General features: G+C 37.7%; 1 protein-coding gene across 44 annotated transcripts in view; it reads right to left on the minus strand.

Annotated features, from left to right (window-relative positions):
- NRCAM (neuronal cell adhesion molecule) overlaps nucleotides 1-19,876 on the minus strand; it is a 314,284-nt gene that overhangs the window by 18,141 nt on the left and 276,267 nt on the right. For 20 of the 44 annotated variants that reach the window (XM_063726124.1, XM_063726123.1, XM_054559671.2 and 17 more), the window contains 4 exons: nucleotides 18,180-18,302; nucleotides 16,669-16,854; nucleotides 15,567-15,602; nucleotides 598-729 (listed from right to left, as the gene is read on the minus strand). In XM_063726124.1, coding sequence (XP_063582194.1) covers nucleotides 598-729; nucleotides 15,567-15,602; nucleotides 16,669-16,854; nucleotides 18,180-18,302 — 477 coding nt within the window. Of the gene's footprint in view, nucleotides 1-597; nucleotides 730-6,909; nucleotides 7,290-8,486; nucleotides 8,613-15,566; nucleotides 15,603-16,668; nucleotides 16,855-18,179; nucleotides 18,303-19,876 lie in introns of those variants that run through there. The other 24 variants (XM_063726137.1, XM_002818345.6, XM_063726131.1 and 21 more) reach the window with 7 other exon arrangements.

Here is a 19,876-nt window from a genome sequence, read left to right on the forward strand (position 1 = left end):
ACTAGTCTCTCACCTGATAATTTTTAAGTTTCTAAGATTTCCCCCTATTTTACCCATCTATTTATTAACTATATTAATGGTTGCAAATTGTTTTTGTAAGCCTATTCTTTCACAGATTTTTTTTTCTTGTCACTGAAGGGAAAATGGTCAGGTAAAGAAAATATAAATTTAATGGGCCCACTAAATTGAATAAACCATTACCTTATAGGGAAAGCAATGTTACCCATCACAATATGAAGACTTAGTTCATGCATTACTTCCTTTGAAAAACTCCATGAACCTTCCCTGCAACTCTCTCCTTGCCAGTTGGTTTTAGGTGTTACTTCAGCATCCATAACTTATGTGGAGTCTAAGAAAGTAGGCTCACGAATGTTTTCAGAGAACTGACTGATTTACTCCTCCAAATGCCTTATGATCATTGACAATGTTTAGATTGCCATTATTAAAAAAGGGATCAAAAGTCATTTGAAGAGAATGTCCAAACTCATGGCTCTGGGAAGACAAAATATTACAATCTACATGATTTCCCCCATGATTTTTTTAGTTTAATGGATTATTATGTAGCATTATAAAGCAATTTTAATCTTTCTTTCTTACCTGGATATTTACCACCCTTGTTTCTTCTAATGAAGCAAACAATCAGCAAAATTAAGATAAGGAGAGCGACAGCACACATTAGACCAATGAACCAGCCCTGAGTTGCAATATCCACCTGCCGGCTTGCCATCGCTGGAAAACAAATCAACAGTGTTGGTGGCAAAAGGTTAAGGGGAGATGGAAACTGCTGCAGTCTCTCAGAGTAAAAAATTACCACATTATGTGAGCTTTCATATATTTTACATGTGGCCCCAAATTAGGATCTGTCAATTATTAATTAGGAATTATATAAATAATTAACTTTGAAAAATCTTCATTCATTAAAAAATTCAAATAGAGAAATCTGAATAGTTATAACATTAAATGCTAACAACCCCTGGTGAACACTGTGTTCACAGTTATTTTCACTATATATTCTCAATAAAAACAAATTCCCAAACCAATTAAAGTATTCACTGTTAACAGGATACATTTTACATTAAGTACAATGAGAAAAATATAAAACTGAGTTTTAAACAGAACAGAATGTATACATCTAATTGAGTATTTTCTCTTCAAAGGAAATGCTTTTAGAGGCTAAACTGTCCTTGCAAGGCTGTTGCCATTTTCAATATTTTTTAGAAATCTGTTAAAAAAGAAAACGGTCCACACAAGAAACCTTTCCAGATCAGGAAAACAGCTGTATTGTTTTATATAACATCTCAATTTGCACCCAAAATATTACTTAGATTTGTTATTCATCTCATTCACAAGAGTTGGTTCTGAGTGGAGTTTCTGAAAAACCAAATCCACCCTCAAAGAATCAATATTTGTTATTGCTAAGGATCCATTCAAAAGACTGGAATATCTCTCAGTCAGTGAAATCATTATTTGCCTAAGTGACCAGTTTGAAAAGAAAGTACTCACTTACGTGTATACATATCCTTTCAGTTTGCATCTATTCTGTTTAATAAATGTGAAACCCCTTATTCCATCAGTCATAATATGCAAAATTTCTAAGAAAACCACAGAATAATTAGCATTTCGGGTATTATTTTAAAGTATCAATCTTATGGGAAAAAGTGCAGCATCAATGGCTATTCAGACATGCCCATGCAGATTTGCTTAATTAACTAGTATAAATTCCTTTTTTAAAAGACCTTTATTTTCTCTCTTTTGACCATAATCAAGATAAAACATTTTCTTCTTTTGACTCCATAAGCATGCTTATATCATGCTTTTGACTAATTTTCTTCCGAATATATTTTACACAGTTGAGTTAGGTGTGTGTGTGATCTCTGGATGCAGAAATAAACATGACTACGCATATCCCAGGTTCTGCTAATGTTGCAAAAATAGCATCTCATTGCCTCTTTTTCTCCATACAAAGTTTAGGGAGAAAAAGGAAATGCTAAAAATCAAGTGTGAAGAGGAAGGTTAAAAAAAATATGGACATATGTAGAAGAAATAAAATGAGAAGCAAAAATACCTTATTTGAAATACAAGTCAAAGGCTGGTAGCCTTTTCCCAATAGGCCCTCGTGCCTCATTAGTTAGAGAAGTTTTGAGCTGTATCATAGCCACACACAAGTAAAGCACCAGTTTAGGTAGTTTCCCCTTTCCATATACATACCATAGTCATGATGATGAAGATGAGGACAATGGTAATAACACTGATGGCTAACAGTTTTGGACCCTTACCATAGGCTAGGCACTGTGCTGAAGGCATATCTCGTTTAATCTTTACAACAATTCTCTGAGGTAGGCATCAGAAATAAATCCACGCCCAGAGAAGATTAAGAACTTGCCCAAGAGTTGGAGCAACCTGTGTCTGACTGACTCCAGAAAATATGCTACTAGCCATTATATTATACTGCTGTAATGCATTCCTAAAAACAATCCAGATACCAAATCTGCAAAAGTCTTAAGTTAAAGAATAAAATGCTATAGGCACTTCCTATTCTGAGACAGGCAAAAAGGTATTAAAAGTCCATCATTACATCCTCTTTGGCAACATATTTCTTTCAATTGATGCCTGGTCTGTGCTTTTTCTTCAAAACTGAACCAAAAACCAAATGGCATTAAGTCTCTTAAGCATTTGACTATAGTTCTTGTTTTCAGTGTGCTGATTTACAGCCTTGTCATAAATACATTCAGCATTTACATTTTTCATCTAATTAAATGCAACTAAAAGGGAAAAACGAGATACTCAGGTACTATCAGAGATATTGTTCTACAAGGATGGTGACTGCCAGAATTGAACTACTGACTAGCACTTTGCTGCTATGCAACCATGGAAAAACTGGATAGATGTTTGATGGGTGGTACACAAACATCCACATTCACCGACTTTGAATTTCTGCCTCTATGTCTAAAGAAAAAAAGTATTGAATATTTCACTGCCCTATTATTTAAAATAGGCAGACACAATATGGTAATAGGTGCATGTGTGCACACACAGTCACATTCACACACACACAAGTACACTAGAAATTGATATAAAACAGAAACTGTGTAAATGGAATAAAAACTTCTATTGACTTTCCATCCATAAAAGAAAAGATTTAAATTCCAGAATGATTAAAAGAGGCTTGAAGCCTTTTCAGGACAATCTAAAATCATCTGGGACATACAAATCCAAGCCGTAACCACGATCATGCATCACACACACACACACACACACACACACACACATGCATACACACACATACACCCCACAGAGAGAGAATTAAACCTATGGGGGTTTTCCTTCTAGAATCAGTTTCAATGGGTGGATATCACCCATTGAAGGGCTGGGTAGCGGAGTAAAAGAGAATCTTCATTACTTGATTTTTTTTTTAACAATAAAATTATATTCACGTATTATTTGAGTAATCCACAAAATGATAAATTAAACACATATAAAGAACATGAAAATAGAAAATATGGCAGGAGAATGAGATTTGCTTTGTTTTCTGGAAGTCAGCTTTACAACAGTCTTCTGCTCTGGCGTTGCTTGCTGTCATGGATATCTGTGCTCTGTGGTAGGAGGTCTCTGAGGAAAACGCTCTTGAGTCCTCAGAACCATAGAATCAACACAGAAGAGAGACAGGGTGAGGGAAATGGTTATTTGTTCTCTACTATTTATGAAGAATGCACTATGGATGAAGATGTCCTGTTCAAATGCTTAGACATCAAATGCTTAGATGTGTTTAGGAAGAGCAAAATGTGACCTTAACCAAAGTTTGGAGACAACTGACAAAAAAGCTGTTGGGCCTCGTGAAAACAAATCTGTTTTAAATCCTTTGTGATGATAAGAAAGACTGGGTAATTGAGGGACAGAGGTAAAAGATGAGGGGAGGAGGTGGATGGCGTTAATGAGAGGTCACATCTGGTCAGACCAGATGGGGTGGCACTAAAGAGAGGTCAAACGGGGGCAGGGAATGGCGCTAATAAGCAGTCATACCAGGTGGGGTGGCGATAATGAAAGGTCACACCAGGTGGGGTGGGGTAGTGAGAAGTCATACCAGGTGGGGTGGCGATAATGAAAGGTCATACCAGGTGGGGTGGGGTAGTGAGAAGTCATACCAGGTGGGGTAGCGGTAATGAAAGGTCATACCCGGTGGGGTGGGGTAGTGAGAAGTCATACCAGGTGGGGTGGCGATAATGAAAGGTCACACCAGGTGGGGTGGGGTAGTGAGAGGTCATACCAGGTGGGGTGGCGATAATGAAAGGTCATACCAGGTGGGGTGGGGTAGTGAGAGGTCATACCAGGTGGGGCAGCGGTAATGAAAGGTCATACCCGGTGGGGTGGGGTAGTGAGAAGTCATACCAGGTGGGGTGGCGGTAATGAGAGGTCATACAAGGTAGGGTAGCGGTAATGAAAGGTCATACCAGGTGGGGTGGCGGTAATGAAAGGTCATACCAGTAGTATTGGGAAGAAGTGCAGCATCAGGACACCGCCTATCTCGTTTGTTTTTCAGTTTGTGCCATAGGAAAAAAATTAAGAAATATACCTTAAAAATCCAGGCTATAAAAGGGAGAGATGGTGTAATGGTAGGAAGATTCATGAAACAACTGTAGATAAAGTTGAGTCTAGGGTCCTAAAATTAGCAGAAATCAGAGAAAGAGAGGTAGATCATGAATACAGAGTTTAAAAATTAGCCAATGATATGCTTTCATGCCAAATATTGACATCCTTACACCGCGGAACCCAGTGGGAGGAGAGGAGAGGAGAGGAGAGGAGAGGAGGAGCAGGAGCAGGAGCAGTGGAAGACGGTGCTTTCACACTGGAGTTAACCCAGCAGCCCCAAAGGATGAAGCATTGTGAACTGGGAAAAGGGAGGCAGCGTAATGGTAAACTGAGGCATTCTAGAATGCTGGCAGCATTTGCTCTTACAGGTGATGTGTTAACTAAGGTCACTAGAGTTGAATCAATATTTGTTCTTTTTAATACATTTATATGTAAAAAGTGACAAGAACTGGTTGTGACCTTGTCCTGTCTCTCCATCGCTGGCACACAAGAAGGCCCACCTATCACGATTCCTCACCTCGAACTATCTGGCAGTTGCTGCCGGAACTGTAGGCATTACACTGCTGAGTGAAAAATAATTTTCTAAAGGAGTTGTCTTTTGTCCTATAAAAGGACAAAAAATGCTACAACTTGATTTTGAGGGTGAATCTAACTTTGGATAAAGTCACTTTTTCCTTTCCTAAACATTTCTAACAATTTTAACAACAGGTCATTTTTATACATAGTAGATTCTTCATAAATAATCCAGAACCAGTAACCACGTGCAGCCTGCAGTGGTCCAGAATCACTGATTGGATATACCAAGTGTTGACTGAAGCTGCCCTTTCTGAGACAGCCTGTCCTCCTTGGATCTTTGTGACCCTGCAGTGGGGGTATAGTGAGGCCTTTCTTCTGGAGATGGAAGGACAAGCTTCTAATCCCAGCTCTATCACGTTCCTACTGGGTGACCTGGCAGGTACTCCACCTCTCTGACTTGAGGGGTAAGTGGAGTAATAATGGTGCCTACATCATAGGATTGTTGTAAGGACTGAGTGAGAAAACCACTTCCTGCTGTATAGGAGAGCTGACTAAATGCTAGTCCCATTACTATTATTAGCATTCCAGCTATATATGAAGATAATATCTACTTGAACTTTTAGTATTTTGAAAATAAAAGTTATCAATAACAAACAAAAACCTTGTAAACTAGCTACGAATTGATTAGATATTCCCCTTTTAAGCTTAACACACTGGTTTCCTAGAACTAGGTACGTAAATGGATATGAAATACAAAGAACAGAATAAAATGTGTGGTTTTCTTAAAACATTATGATTTTAGCAAATGAATATCTTTAAAATATAGTTTAATACATTATTGTTGTTGGTTTCTTTTTAAAAACCACTTATGATTTATATTTTTTTAAATTGTAAAAACTGACTTTAAAAATCATAATGCTTTGTTAATGAAAGTCACAAAAAATACATTGTGTAATGTATTCTACAGGATATGCACATTTCTTTAAGAATGCATGGAGTGACTGAAAATAACATGGGGGTATGAACTACAGAGTGAACATGTACCACAAACAACTCTTGTTGAAATCTAAGTAAGCAGGGATTGTTCTCCATCTAGTGAGCAAATACCAATGTTCTTGCATTTCACATGAACATTTTTCTTTATTTTAGAAACTTCACTTTTTACTTGTATATTTTGTTAATATTCACATAAGTAAATATATACAGGCAGTAAAATTTGGTGTGATAAAAAATGTAGCATATGCATTGTACAAGTTCTTGTTCCATACAAATGTAATAATATCTGTATCAGTTGTCTAAGCTGACTGCAGGGTTCTGCTGGGTTGTAGGCCATTTTGAAATCAAGAATTGTGACTTTCTTTTCTTTTTTTTTTTTTTGAGACAGAGTCTTACTCTGTCGCCCAGGCTGGAGTGCAATGGTGCAATCCTGGCTCACCGCAACCTCTGCCTCCTGGGTTCAAGCGATTCTCCTGCCTCAGCCTCCTGAGTAGCTGGGATTACAGGCGCCCACCACCACGCCCAGCTAATTTTTGTATTTTTAGTAGAGACGGGGTTTCATCATGTTGGCCAGGCTGGTCTCGAACTCCTGACCTCAGCTGATCCGCCTGCCTCGGCCTCCCTAAGTGCTAGGATTACAGGCGTGAGCTACCGCGCCCGGCCACAATTGTGACTTTCTTGTAAGTTCTTTAATCTTCAAAAGCACTTTAAAAATTTCAGTTTAACACTGAGGGAAAGTTTATACATGTGATATGAACAATTGAATTCTTTAAATAATATAAGTTAAAATTATATTTAAGTCTATTTTTTCTGACGGTTTTTGGTAATAATGTGGCTAGATGATTTGCTAAATTCCGTAATTCATTTGATATAAAGAACCAAAGACAAAAACCAAAACTCCCAACCCAACAGGGCCCCATAGAAAGACATCCATGCCCTACCCATAACACAGCTCCACCAGCCCCCATCTCCAGCTGGAGCACCTGGCGGCCTCCACCTCTGAGCGGGAGCCAGAACAGGTGTGGTGTGCGCCTCACCTGGGCCTGTCTCAAACACATCCTCTGAACTCACAAAACCAGAGTCCCCCACAGCACCAACTCGAACTTTGTATGCTGTTCCTGGCATTAGACCCTTTAACCCAAAGAAGCTCCGAGAACCATTTACAATTTCTTTTCTCCATTCTTCTTTGCCTATGGAAATTTTGCAAAAACAACACATTTGAATATTTTAAGGGACCAGAAGTCACTTAATGCTTCAAGAAAGGAAAATTATTTATAAGCTAAAGACAAGATGTAGGATGCTTAGGTTTACCATTTTAGATTATTATAAATGTAGTCATGTCAAACAAATCAATTAAAATGACCTACAAGAAAATATCCTCAAAGAAAAATAGACTGGGTATCTAGCTTGCTTATTAATTGTATATATTCCCATTGTATTAATTCTCCTCTTTAATACAAAGGAAGGTTCTTTATCTGCATCTTGCCTTATGAAACTGTTGAGTTTCTCTAAAGATGTTTCTCAAAAGAACTGTTATACATTAATTAGCTTAAGTGAACTATGGGAAGAATTATTTTTTACAATTCACAAGATGAATCTTTTAGTAAACTTAAATGCCTTCCAACATATCCAATTAATCGATTCAACCTTTCCCAAGTATTGGTTTTTCTAAAGGGATCATTTCTAAAAATATTTACTTGCATGATAAAGGCTTAAACAGAAAGTTGGACTCTGTTCAACATTTTGTCACAAATTTATTGGCCACCTCATATGTTCTATGTAAGCACACTGCACTTAGGAGGGGGGTACTGGCTTTTCATAAACTGCTGAAAGTGAAAGCTGCCCCATCTCCCAGTAGATGTGGCCAGTATCTACGAAGACTGCCTGACTTGAGAATACATCAAATGTTAAAACATAATGAATGCTCTCCCAAAGTATTAATTTTCTGCAGTTTCTTATAAAATTCTATTGGGCTAGTTAGGGCAAAATGAATACTTTCAAGTCAGTTTGATTTCTGTTACTTCAAGGTCCGATTTGGAAAAAAAAAACATTTCTTCTTTCCTACTTGTACTTGCAAATATAATTATTCCTTCTTACTCTTGTTTATGTGTTGTGGGCACAGAACTAGTTTTAAGTACTATGATATGAAAATAACATACGTAATGGAACAGATGCCCTCTGTTATTAATAACATAAAAAAGCAATTCCTAGTTGTGCATATAATATGTGGTAGGCTGATGGTTCACTATAATTTTTTTAGATAACTCATTCATTTAATTGGATCAAGTTATTTTTCAAGATGATCCATAGTAAATTCTTAAGAATGTTTTTAATCTTTTAAAATGCATCCCCCAAATTAAAAATCGGGTAATGAAATTGTTTCTTACTGCCTGCTACACCATATTCAACATAAAAGTTCACATGCTCTGGTCCCTCATATTCCCAACTGATATTGGCATAGGTCTCAGCAGCTGCAGCAGTAAGATTGCTGATCCTGGGATTTACTGCTTGAACTAAACATACAATAGAAAAATAAAACAAACAATCATATTGCAGCACCATACACACGAGTATAAAATAAGTTTAAATACTCTGAAATTGTGCAAATAGAATTAAATAGAATTTACTGCTAAAATTTAGGGTTCACTCATGCTTTGCTTTCATTACAGAAAGGTTTTTGTTTCTTAAATTCAGCACTAGGAAATAAATTAATAATCAGAAATAATGATGCATACTATTAAAATTTGTGAGTTCTATTATATGGGTTCTGAACAATGTTAACTGTTGTCCATTAGATACAGTCCTGGGAAATGTCACCGTCTTCATTTACTAATGTGTGATGGAGAGGGGGATTGCTGAACAATCCCAGGGACAGACGTCGTCATGGAATGTCAGAGACCCCAAGGTAAAACCCAACACTATGTGGCTACTTTTCAAATCTATTTGTCATCTCAATGCAGGTCTTTAAAAAATCTGTGTTGGTGTGACAGAGAATGTCCCTTTGAACAGCGTTTTTGATCTGTTTTAAAAAACAGACTTCTTTGAGTATCACTGGGGAACTCAGGGACCCCAGGTAAGGAACCCCTGCTTTAGAGAATGATGGATGGTTAGGGTATGTTGGAAGAGAAGCTGCAAAAGGAATTTCCAGATGTGTTCTATCAGAAGTTAAGAAAGAATAAATAAAAGGAGTAAAAACTATTTCATGTAACATTTCCTAGAGAGCAAGACATCTTACCTGTTAACTGTTTGTTACACTCATTTTCTGAAAAATCATAGTGCAACCTAAATAGCTTCTTAAAAATCCAAATTATGGAGACCAGATGATGCTACATGCTTGCTACTGGGTAAAGACAACATCTAAAGTCATTAAAAAATGTTATTTGAATACCTGAGGCAGGCAATTTTATCAGTCCTACCTCAATAGCTTAAACTAAAAATGAAACATTTACAGATGTGTTAACTTGGGTAGTTAAAAAAGAAGATCAATTTATTATCTCACATAAAATTTACTAGGATAGTCAATCAGACAGCATCAATGGGTTTACCAAGACACTAAAATTATATTCTAAGATATGTTTATAAAATGTAGAAGCTAAAGACCTTTGTTCAAATAAATGTAATAAAATTACATTTCTTAGAATTAAGAAAAGAAAGATATTAAAGCAGTTAAATAATGCTTTTGACTTTTGAAATACAATTCAACAACACATGCAAATTTTGTATCTCTTCGTGCTAAGCATGGGGAAACAGCAGAGGGCAAAACTGATTACTGAATTATGCAGAGTCCTTCTGTGGACCTAATTAATTTTAGTTTTCTGAGATTTTCTTCTTACAGGAAAAAATAATAGGAATATGATCAACCAATTACAGTAAATCTGCACACACGTGTAAAACATCGATGGCAACCCAGGAAAAACATTAATTTTCTTAAAAAATTTTGGAATACTGAAACAGGAATTTAATCTTGGAGTAATATGGAAGATGTTCAAGGCAGAACCATAATACTTCTAACACAAGACCATTTACTAACAGAAGAGCAAAATACTTCTAACGGAAGAGCATTTAGTTTCTTCTTATATTTTACATTGGTTTCTATGGGTGCTCCCTTCTCAGAGTTTCTTCTCTAAACTGTTTATTATTATTATTTTGTTTCTAGTTTTATTGAAATGAAATCATTATCTCTACGAGTATCGACTCTCCTATGTTCACTGCAGCATTATTCACAATAGTCAAGACATGAAAACAACCTAAATATCCATTGACAGATGAATGGATAAAGAAATTACCATATATATATATATATATATATATTTACACAATGGAATATTATTCTGACTTTAAAAAAAGGGAAATCCTGCCATTTGCAACAACATGGATGAACCCGGAGGATACTATGCTAAGTAAAATAATCCAGACACAGAAAGGCAAATATTGCGTGATCTCACTTAAATGTGTGTGAAAGGAAAATAAATCTTTGGGCCCCAAAATCACTAAGCTAAAGGGAAAAGTCAATCTGGGAACTGCTTAGGACAAACCTGCCTCCCATTCTTTTCAAAGTCATCCCTCTGCTCACTGAGATAAATGCGTATCTGATTGCCTCCTTCAGAGAGGCTCATCAGAAACTCAAAAAGAATGCAACCGTTTGTCTCTCACCTACCTATGACCTAGAAACTCCCTGCTTTGAGTTGTCCCTCCTTTCCAGACCAAACCAATGTTCATCTCACATGTGTTGACTGATGTCTCATATCTCCCTAAAGTGTATAAAACCAAACTGTGCTCTGGCCACCTTGGGCACATGTCTTCAGGATCTCCTGAGCTATGGGTATGTCACGGGCACATGTTCTCAACCTGGGCAAAATAAACTTTCTAAATTAACTGAAACCTGTCTCAGATTTTCGGGGTTCACATGTGGAATCTAAAAAAGTTATACTTAGAGAAAGAGTGTAGAATAGTAGTTGCCAGGGGCTAGGGGTGGGGTGGGGGTTGGGGAAATGGGAGATGTTGGTCAAAGGGTACAAACTTTCAGTTATAAGATGAACAAGTTCTAGAGATCTAATGTACAGCATTATATTACTAATTATAGTTAATAATAAAGTATTATACACTGGAAATTTGCATTTAGCTTATTCTTAAAGGTACCCAGAAAAGATACCACAATTTCCTAAGGCATGCTGTTTAGCCACTTTTACCATAGATAATTTGAACTCTCCTTCCTTTTAATCCCCACTCATCCACCTTCTCACTCACAGAGCACCTATGTTGTACCATACAAAGGAGCTCTAGTGTCCCCTTTCTCTGGGCTTTCCCAATGGGCTGCTTCCGGTGTGCCTCTCCCAACTGTAAGTCTTCCTCTGAAGATACCGCCAGTGTAGTTACCTATATTTTAGCTGCTGAAACTACAACTCTTATCTAGCCACTTCTCTGTTTAAAACTCTGCCTACAGGTAAATACAAATTCCTTAGCAAAGCATTCATGGCCATTCAGAGCAGTTACCATCTGGCCCCGCCCACTGTTCCGGTCCCATCTCAGGGTCTTCTCTTTTCCACACACTCTCTACAAGTCAGCCTAAGTGGACCGCTTGGTATAACCCAGACATCCAGTATATTTTCAAACCCCATGTGCTTATGACCTCTACCAAGACTTTACACACTGCAACTCCCTGACTCATCTGCCAAAAATAAAACAAAACAAAAACTGGGCTTCAAGGCCCAGTTCAATATTATTTTCTTTGTGAAGCTTTTCCTGATCCTGCTTGGCAAAATAAATGGTTCACACCTCTATATTCAGATAACATTTTGCTCCACTTTCTAGTTTAGCGTCAATTTATTACTCTTTCTATATGTTGGTCTTACCTGCCAGATTTTAAGCATGTCAAGGCCAGGGTTTGTCTTACTGTCTTTATACACAGCTTCTTAAACAAAGGCGGGTGCATTTTATGTGCCAGAGAGACATTCACTGTTGAACTGATTGAACCTTCTATGCTTCTAGATATCTTGTTTTGTTTTCATATAGGCCAAAAAAAGAATTTTATTTTTTATTTACTGGTTCTTTACTCTAGTAAAATAATGTAGTGAGAGTCAGATCACAGAAGGGATTCACCACTAGCTGATCCTCAATGCTCTTCTCTGCTCACTCCTAATCGGTTGACCATAGTAGGCCTCAAGTTAGGTCAAGAATGCAGATTCCTGCCTTACCAGTTAGTTTATCCCTGTTTCTGTATTCCAACTAATTACCCTATAAAAGTATTTTGATGCTTGGTCCTCAGAGTGCCAGATTACATGCAATGGATATGGCACTGTGGATCATCAGCAATACTGGGAACATAAATCTTTTTGAGCTTGCACATTTTTGGTTCATTTCTATACATGCCTTCACAGTCTACTTCCTAGAATTCCAGACGCTGAAATCATTTATTTATTTATTTATGAAATGGAGTCTCGTTCTGTTGCCCAGGCTGGGGTGCAGTGCGCAATCTTGGCTCAGTGCAGCCTCCAGCTCACTGCAGCCTCTGCCTCCTGGGTTAAAACAATTCTCCTGCCTCCACCTCCCGAGTAGCTAGGACTACAGGTGTGTACCACCACGCCTGGCTAATTTTGGTATTTTTAGTAGAGATGGGGTTTCACCATGTTGGCCAGGCTGGTCTCGAATTCCTGACCTCAAGTGATCTGCCTGCCTCAGCCTCCCAAAGTGCTGGGATTACAGGCATGAGCCACCACACCCAGCCTCATTTAAAGAGACATAGAAATTGAAAAAATATGTCAATCAACTATAATTCCTATACAAATATTGAGAGCTTTAATCCAACAAAGAAAAGGACAAAAATAAATGACTCAAAGGTCTTGAGTATTTAATTATATTGAGGAGAATGGTAAGAAGAAGGGTTAGTATGGCATCATATAGTTAATTGAATTATCCTGGGTTTTCCTTCAGGTTTATAATCCTTTTGTAATTATACATTTGAAAACTTACGTTTCATTAACATCTCTTAAAATCTGTAAGAAAAGTTAAAAATGTAAACTCAGATGCATTTCTTTTCCCCTCTTTGACCAGAAATGAATTAAAACCACTTTTCATGAAATCCTAATTCATAATAAAATCATATGAGATGTTGATTTTTTTTTTTTTTTTTTTTTTGAGATGGAGTTTTGCTCTTGTTGCCCAGGCTGGAGTGCAATGGTGCAATCTCAGCTCACTGCAACCTCTACCTCCTGAGTTCAAACAATTTTCCTGCCTCAGTCTCCTGAGTAGCTGGGATTACAGGCGCCCACCAACACACCCAGCTAATTTTTGTATTTTTAGTGGAGATGGGGTTCATCATGCTGGCCAGGCTGGTCTTGAACTCCTGACCTCAGGTGATCTGCCCGCCTCGGCCTCCCAAACTGTTGGGATTACAGGTGTGAGCCACCACGCCCAGCCATATTGATGCTTCTATAGCTAAGGATATCACATGTTTCCTCTCTATTCATCTCTTATTTATTCCCTATTGTCCTGATTTAAATAAAAATTTAAAAGATACACTTAAAAAATTAAAATTTGGAAGGATGGTGGAGAACTTTAATTTTTCTCCTGTCACAGAGCAGTTAAACTCCACATGGAGAAGGGAAATAGAGAAGAGGATAGAATTCATTTTCAGATTGAAAAAAAGAAGTATTTTTAAGGAAGCAAAACCCAGGATCACAAATTATGCTTGAGCAGTTTAAAGTCTTACTGGCAAAATATCCTCTTATGTAAGCCATACTTAACTACTGCTATACTATTAAAATAAACCATATTAAAATTAAGGTCAGAGTTAGCTTTTTTCTCCCTTGTTTAAACGCTATTCTTTTCTTATCTGAGATCCAACAGATTTCAATACTGGGGGCTTAATGAACTTTCAGACACTCCATTTTTGCTTGTCTCTCTAATCATAAGTAGCTCACAATTCAAATTAATAACATCAAATGGTAAAACCAAAACTCTTTAAATATAGAATTTAGTTTTAATTTATTAAAAACAGAGGGGTGATGTTTTTCCAGTGGAGTGCATATCTACTTCTAACGTGACAAGTCCATTGAGAATTCAGACTTGCTTCACAGACAGCCCTGCTGAAGCACAATTTCTCTGCTATCAGCTCTAGGCACAGCCACAGTGACATGTCCACTGCACAGGAAACAAGGTCAGGCTTTTAGCAAAATGCTCCAATTGAAGTTATAAAGCAATACATTACTGTAAAACAACTAATGATTTTAATTGATATCTAATTATCATAGGAAGGAAGTATACAAATAAATAGAAGTAAGTTTACATCATTCTATGATATAGAAATTTTGAATTTTTACAACTTTGTCCTTTCAAGTCTAAAAACACAAATATAAGACTCTTAAGATTACTGAAAATGGCTATAGTCCTTATTCAATAACTCCAAAATCTATCTGATCGATATTTTGTAATTTACCAAAGCTCTGAATATAAGCAAATTTCTAAGCAAATAGAATAAATCTATCAAGTCTAAGCTCACAAGAGTTGAATAACATAGGGCAAAGCACATTTTTCTCTTGGTCTTCCTTTTCTTCATTCCTGTTTATACTCACCTGATGTGCGAAAGCCAAGGAAAACCCCTGTACATGGGCATGCCACGTGAAAACAGTGCCCAGTGGCAGGTGCTCCACTGCTCTCTAAAAAGCTGACTGGTCAACCAGCAGCCAGGGGTCAAAGACTGGGGCATCTTTGGCATTGCCACTAATGGAAGACATATTACAACTTATTCAAGCACCATTCTCCCAACAAATCTTTCTGACCCAGAGAGCTGTCAGAAATAAAGAAGAACAAAATCCATTGTGGATTGTTGGCTATTACTCAGGAGGAAGAGACTTAGGCAGTTGGGTGAAGACAGGATGGGTGAGATAACACGTTTGAGAAGAGCATATGGGTCACCTGGAAGACTCACTTGTAAGTGACCCTAAGCTTGGGGAGACTTAGTCCCAAACCAGTTGGAGGGCATTGCTATGCTGTAATTCCAAATGGACGGTTTTGTGCAATGGCAGCCGAGTGTACACTGTGTCTACAAGGAGAGCAGCTAAATCAGAATAGAACACGAAGCTTGGTTGATCTGATTTCTACCAGGCTGTTTTCATCACAGGGCTAATATTTCTGAACCCCAAATAATGTGGCATGGCCATATAGAGGATCTGTGACAAATCCACCGTTTTGGTCCTGTCTGATCCAGCCAAAATCACAGTATTAGAAGCTAAGATTAGGATTTGTACCAGGGATAAGTCTCAAGAAAAAATTTTTGGAGAATTCAATATGTGGCTTTCTACTTGTAAAGAAAGGACTAGAAATTAATTTTAAAGCCAAGATTGGATGAGATCTTCTCTTCTTTTGGTGGTTCAAAGCATATTTTCTCTGTTTTACCCATGCTGCACTTCCCCATGTTTCACATTGCAAATTTCACACATGTATAAAGTCATGCAGATGAATTATTTTACCTTTGCCTGCACCTACATCAGGTGGAAGAATATCAGCTTTAATGAAGGGAAACAGAAATAGGACACTATATAGTTAGATGTAACACACCCATGAGCATGTATAGCGATACAAAAACACTTATTAAAATGCTAAAGCATGCAAGAAGAATGAAGTGTACCACATCAGGTATAGGGGACAAAGATATGTTGGTGTCCCCAAACTTATCCAGTATTCAAATCCAGTACCAACATTTTATCAGGATACCCACTTTGAATACCCAGTATTCAAACACATTACTTAAGGTGCATTATTCATACTTGTTGATTATGTATGAAGGCTTAGGATATTTCAAACCAATTTTTGGATAGAAATTGTCAATTTTTTATGCTATCAAAGATAGTCAAATGAATTATCCTTAAGCAACTCTACAATTTAGAGACATGCAAAACCAGAAAATCTTTTATAATATTTTTGATAATTTTCATTGAATCTCAAGATTTCAGAATAACTTTTTAAAGTATGAAAAGAAGTGTTAATTCCTTTTCTAAATACCGTAATGGGCTATTTTGCTTTCTTTGTACATACCAAAATGTAAAATCTTTTGCTCAAACGCAAAATAAGTGCACTCTTTAATAACTGTTTCGATTTCCTTGCTAGAAAATGTAAATCGATATGTGAACTAGAAAATTATTTCCAGTAAATCAGGACCAGAATTCGAATTACATATATTTGTGTGTATATAGGTGTGTATGTCTGTGTATGCATATATGTATTATATGTACGTGTACATATATATGTTTGTGCATGTATATAATATATAAAGTTGTAAACAGGAAACAACATTCCCCTGAACTTCAAACTCAAGTGTGGCAAATATTATGCTTACTCACTCCCACACTAAGATTTTAATATAAGTTTAAAAAAGTTTCACATGAGTTGAAAAATATCACAGTTAGTCCAATATGAACGAAATAGCTGATTACATATCAGAATGAGAAATTACAAATAAGTGTTTGCGTTAATCAGGTAAGATAGACACTCCATAGCAAGAAGGAAAAAGAAAGCATAAACTTAAAGATTTTTATTTCATGATGCTTATAATTATATGGATTTTATACATACCCATCTTACCTTCATCCACAGTTGTCACTGCTTCCTCTGTAATTTGACTTCCTGATCCTGCTGATGTTTGTGCATAGAAATAAAACTTATATCGAGTGCTGAAATTTAAATTTTTTAAAGTCCACCGTGTCTTGTTGGCAGGAATTTTCAAATCTACCAGAGGGCCTAATTCATGTGTGCTGTTAACTGTCAATAAGAAATAATGAACAAGTGCATTCTCCATTAATTGCTATAGGAATACTATTATAAATAAATACGTCAACTAAAAATGTTCAACCTGGCTTACATTGACTTTTATAATCCCACTCACTCTTTGCCCAGCATAACTAAGTGATAACCTTTTAACAGCTCCTATGCTATGTTCTATCATATCATATTATATCATATCACATCATATCACAAGGGGCAATATGTTCTCTATTGGCTAATAAACTAGAAGAATTTTGTGGTTGAATCACAATAGAATTTTTTCCCCTGTGTTCTTGCAGGTGGAGTCGTATTGTTAAATAACCCCAAACATTTTTCTTCAGAGGACTTTTGCCAAAGGAACTATTTTCTATTTGTAGAAAATGCATATCTGATTTAATGACAGGACTCATCTAAACCCCACTCCTAAAGGTCTGTATTATTCTACAGATTACTTAATTTTTAATAACATAGACATCATTTTTCTTTAAAAAGTAAGATTTGAAGTTCTTTCTGAAGTAACACGAAGGTATATGTATATATTGTACAGATATAAAGTAAAACTAGCTTGTATTTTCTGATAACAGTTAAGTATTTTTAAAACTATATTTCTAACAGAAAGTTAAACACCACATGTTCTCACTCATAGGTGAAAGCTAAAAAATGTTCATGTCACAGAAGTAAAAAGTAGAACACAGGATCCCAGAAATAAAGGAAGGACAGGGGGAAGGCGAGATAGGGAGATATCAGTTAAAGGGAAGGCTGGGCGCGATGGCTCACGCCCGTAATCCCAGCACTTTGGGAGGCCGAGGTGGGCGGATCACGAGGTCAGGAGATCAAGACCATCCTGGCTAACATGGTGAAACCCCGTCTCTACTAAAAATACAAAAAATTAGCCGGGCGTGGTGGTGGGCGCCTGTAGTCCCAGCTACTCGGGAGGCTGACGCAGGAGAATGGCGTGAACCCGGGAGGCGGAGCTTGCAGTGAGCCAAGATCTCGCCACTGCACTCCAGCCTGGGCAACAGCGTGAGACTCCGTGTAAAATACATATATATATATATATATATATATAGGATACAAAATGATAGCTAGATACAAAGATTAAGTTCTGGTGTTCCATACACAGCTAGAAGGAGGATATTAAATGTTTCCAACACAAATAAATGATAAATATTTGAGAAGATGAATATGCGAATTCCCCTGATCTGATCACTATATGTATCGAAACATCACTATGTACCCCATGAGGAGGTACAATTATTTGTCAATTAAAATAATAAATAAAATAAACCATATTTCCCCTTCTCTTCCTCCCAACAGCTTACTTGGCTGATACTTTAAGGTGTACTCTGTCAAAATGCCATTCGGGTGGCTCGGTGGATCCCATTCCAAAGTGAGAGAGTCCAGTGTTGGATTCACAATCTTCAAAGACGACGGAGCACTGGGGACTTACAGTGAGAACTTACAGTCAACACAAAGATTTCGGAATGTTTCAACATGTATTAAATTGACATTTCACCGTGCTCACACGATTCAAGGTTTTGAGTTTCAGTAACTCATTCCTGATTCAGCTGAAAATACATTAGTACAAACCTGTGACAGGCACCCATTTAGTTATTCTCTTCCTTTTTCTCTCTTGTCATTTACATTTATACTCAATAAAACCATCCTCTCAAAACACATAATGACTTTGCCTTTAGATGGACTCAGACCTAGTATTTTAAAAAGAGGCAGTACTTGTTGGACGCATGAATGGTGTCTTAATAGAAACAAACTAGCTACCAAGTGAAACTATTCTAACCGGATCTGTGAGTGGACGCAGCTGTGTTCTGGACCATTAAGGACTGTTTTCTCCAACAAACCAGGTGTCTCCAAACAGTCAGAATGCCCTGCCTGGTGGGCCTTGGGCCAGCACACCCAGGTGCAGAGACGTTCTTATCCTGAGAGCTGACAGCTGCCCAGGATCTGGTAGTGAATGGACAAAAGCCCAACCTTGGCACACCCCTGGCCCTGGGGAAGGCCCGAGGGGTCTCAGGTTCTCTGTGGCAGAGGCTGGCAAATCACCGGAGGAAACATGTCTGCTCATCTTTTATTCACTTCCTCATGAAGATGATGGCTGGTGGCAGCTGTCTCTCACAATGGTTACCTCCCCTACCACTGCCCCTGGAAACTAACTAATGGAACCACTCTCCCTATTGTCACTCTAGCCAAAAACCAGAGTCAACCTGAACTTCCCTATCTGCCTCATTTCCACCATCTCCTCAGACACTAACTCCACTCCCTTAATCTAAACCATATCCATTTCTTCCTATCCCCATCTTCTTTTCCATTTCCCTGCTTTAGGCCCCTAGATGTCTTTGGTCCTAAAACCATGCCTGGCACATAGTTCTAGGCTTCTAAGCTTCCCCAACCCAGTAAGTAGTTCTTTACTTTAGGGGATCACAGACCCTTTTGAGAATCTGATGACAGCCATAAACACTCCCTGGAAAAATATACACACATCTTGCACACAATTTTAGGAGGCTCATGGAGCTCATTAAACCCATTCATTGACTCCCTAAGGGACTACAGTCCCCAGGTTGTGAAAACATTGAGTAGGAAGAGCCCTGACTCTCTAAGGGACAGTGAGATTGAGGACAAAAACTTATAATGAGATGGGAGCTGGGACACAGGGTGATTCTCAGAGGCTGCTGGGCAGCTGCCTGCATCATGAATTTTTCAATCAGCAGCCAGGGTGGGGTGCATCTTCTGTGAACTTCTTTTATCAACAACAGCTAAGCAAGCTACAGAAGCTATCTGGCCATTGTCATAGTGGCATATTGTTGCAAAATTTAAAATAGGTAAAGCCCATTTTATTGCCTTTTCAAATCCTCATCCTTTTTACTACGTGGGCCCCTCTTTCCCTCACCCACGAGGCTCCCTTGTCCCTGTGTCTAAATTCCTTCTCCCCGACTCCTGAATCAATATACATTTGGTCCTTCCTTATTCCCTCCCTTGCAGTTGCCCATATCTGCAATGACTT

This window comes from Pongo abelii, chromosome 6 (assembly GCF_028885655.2).
Source record: "Pongo abelii isolate AG06213 chromosome 6, NHGRI_mPonAbe1-v2.0_pri, whole genome shotgun sequence".
In the NCBI taxonomy this organism is placed as follows: domain Eukaryota; kingdom Metazoa; phylum Chordata; class Mammalia; order Primates; family Hominidae; genus Pongo; species Pongo abelii.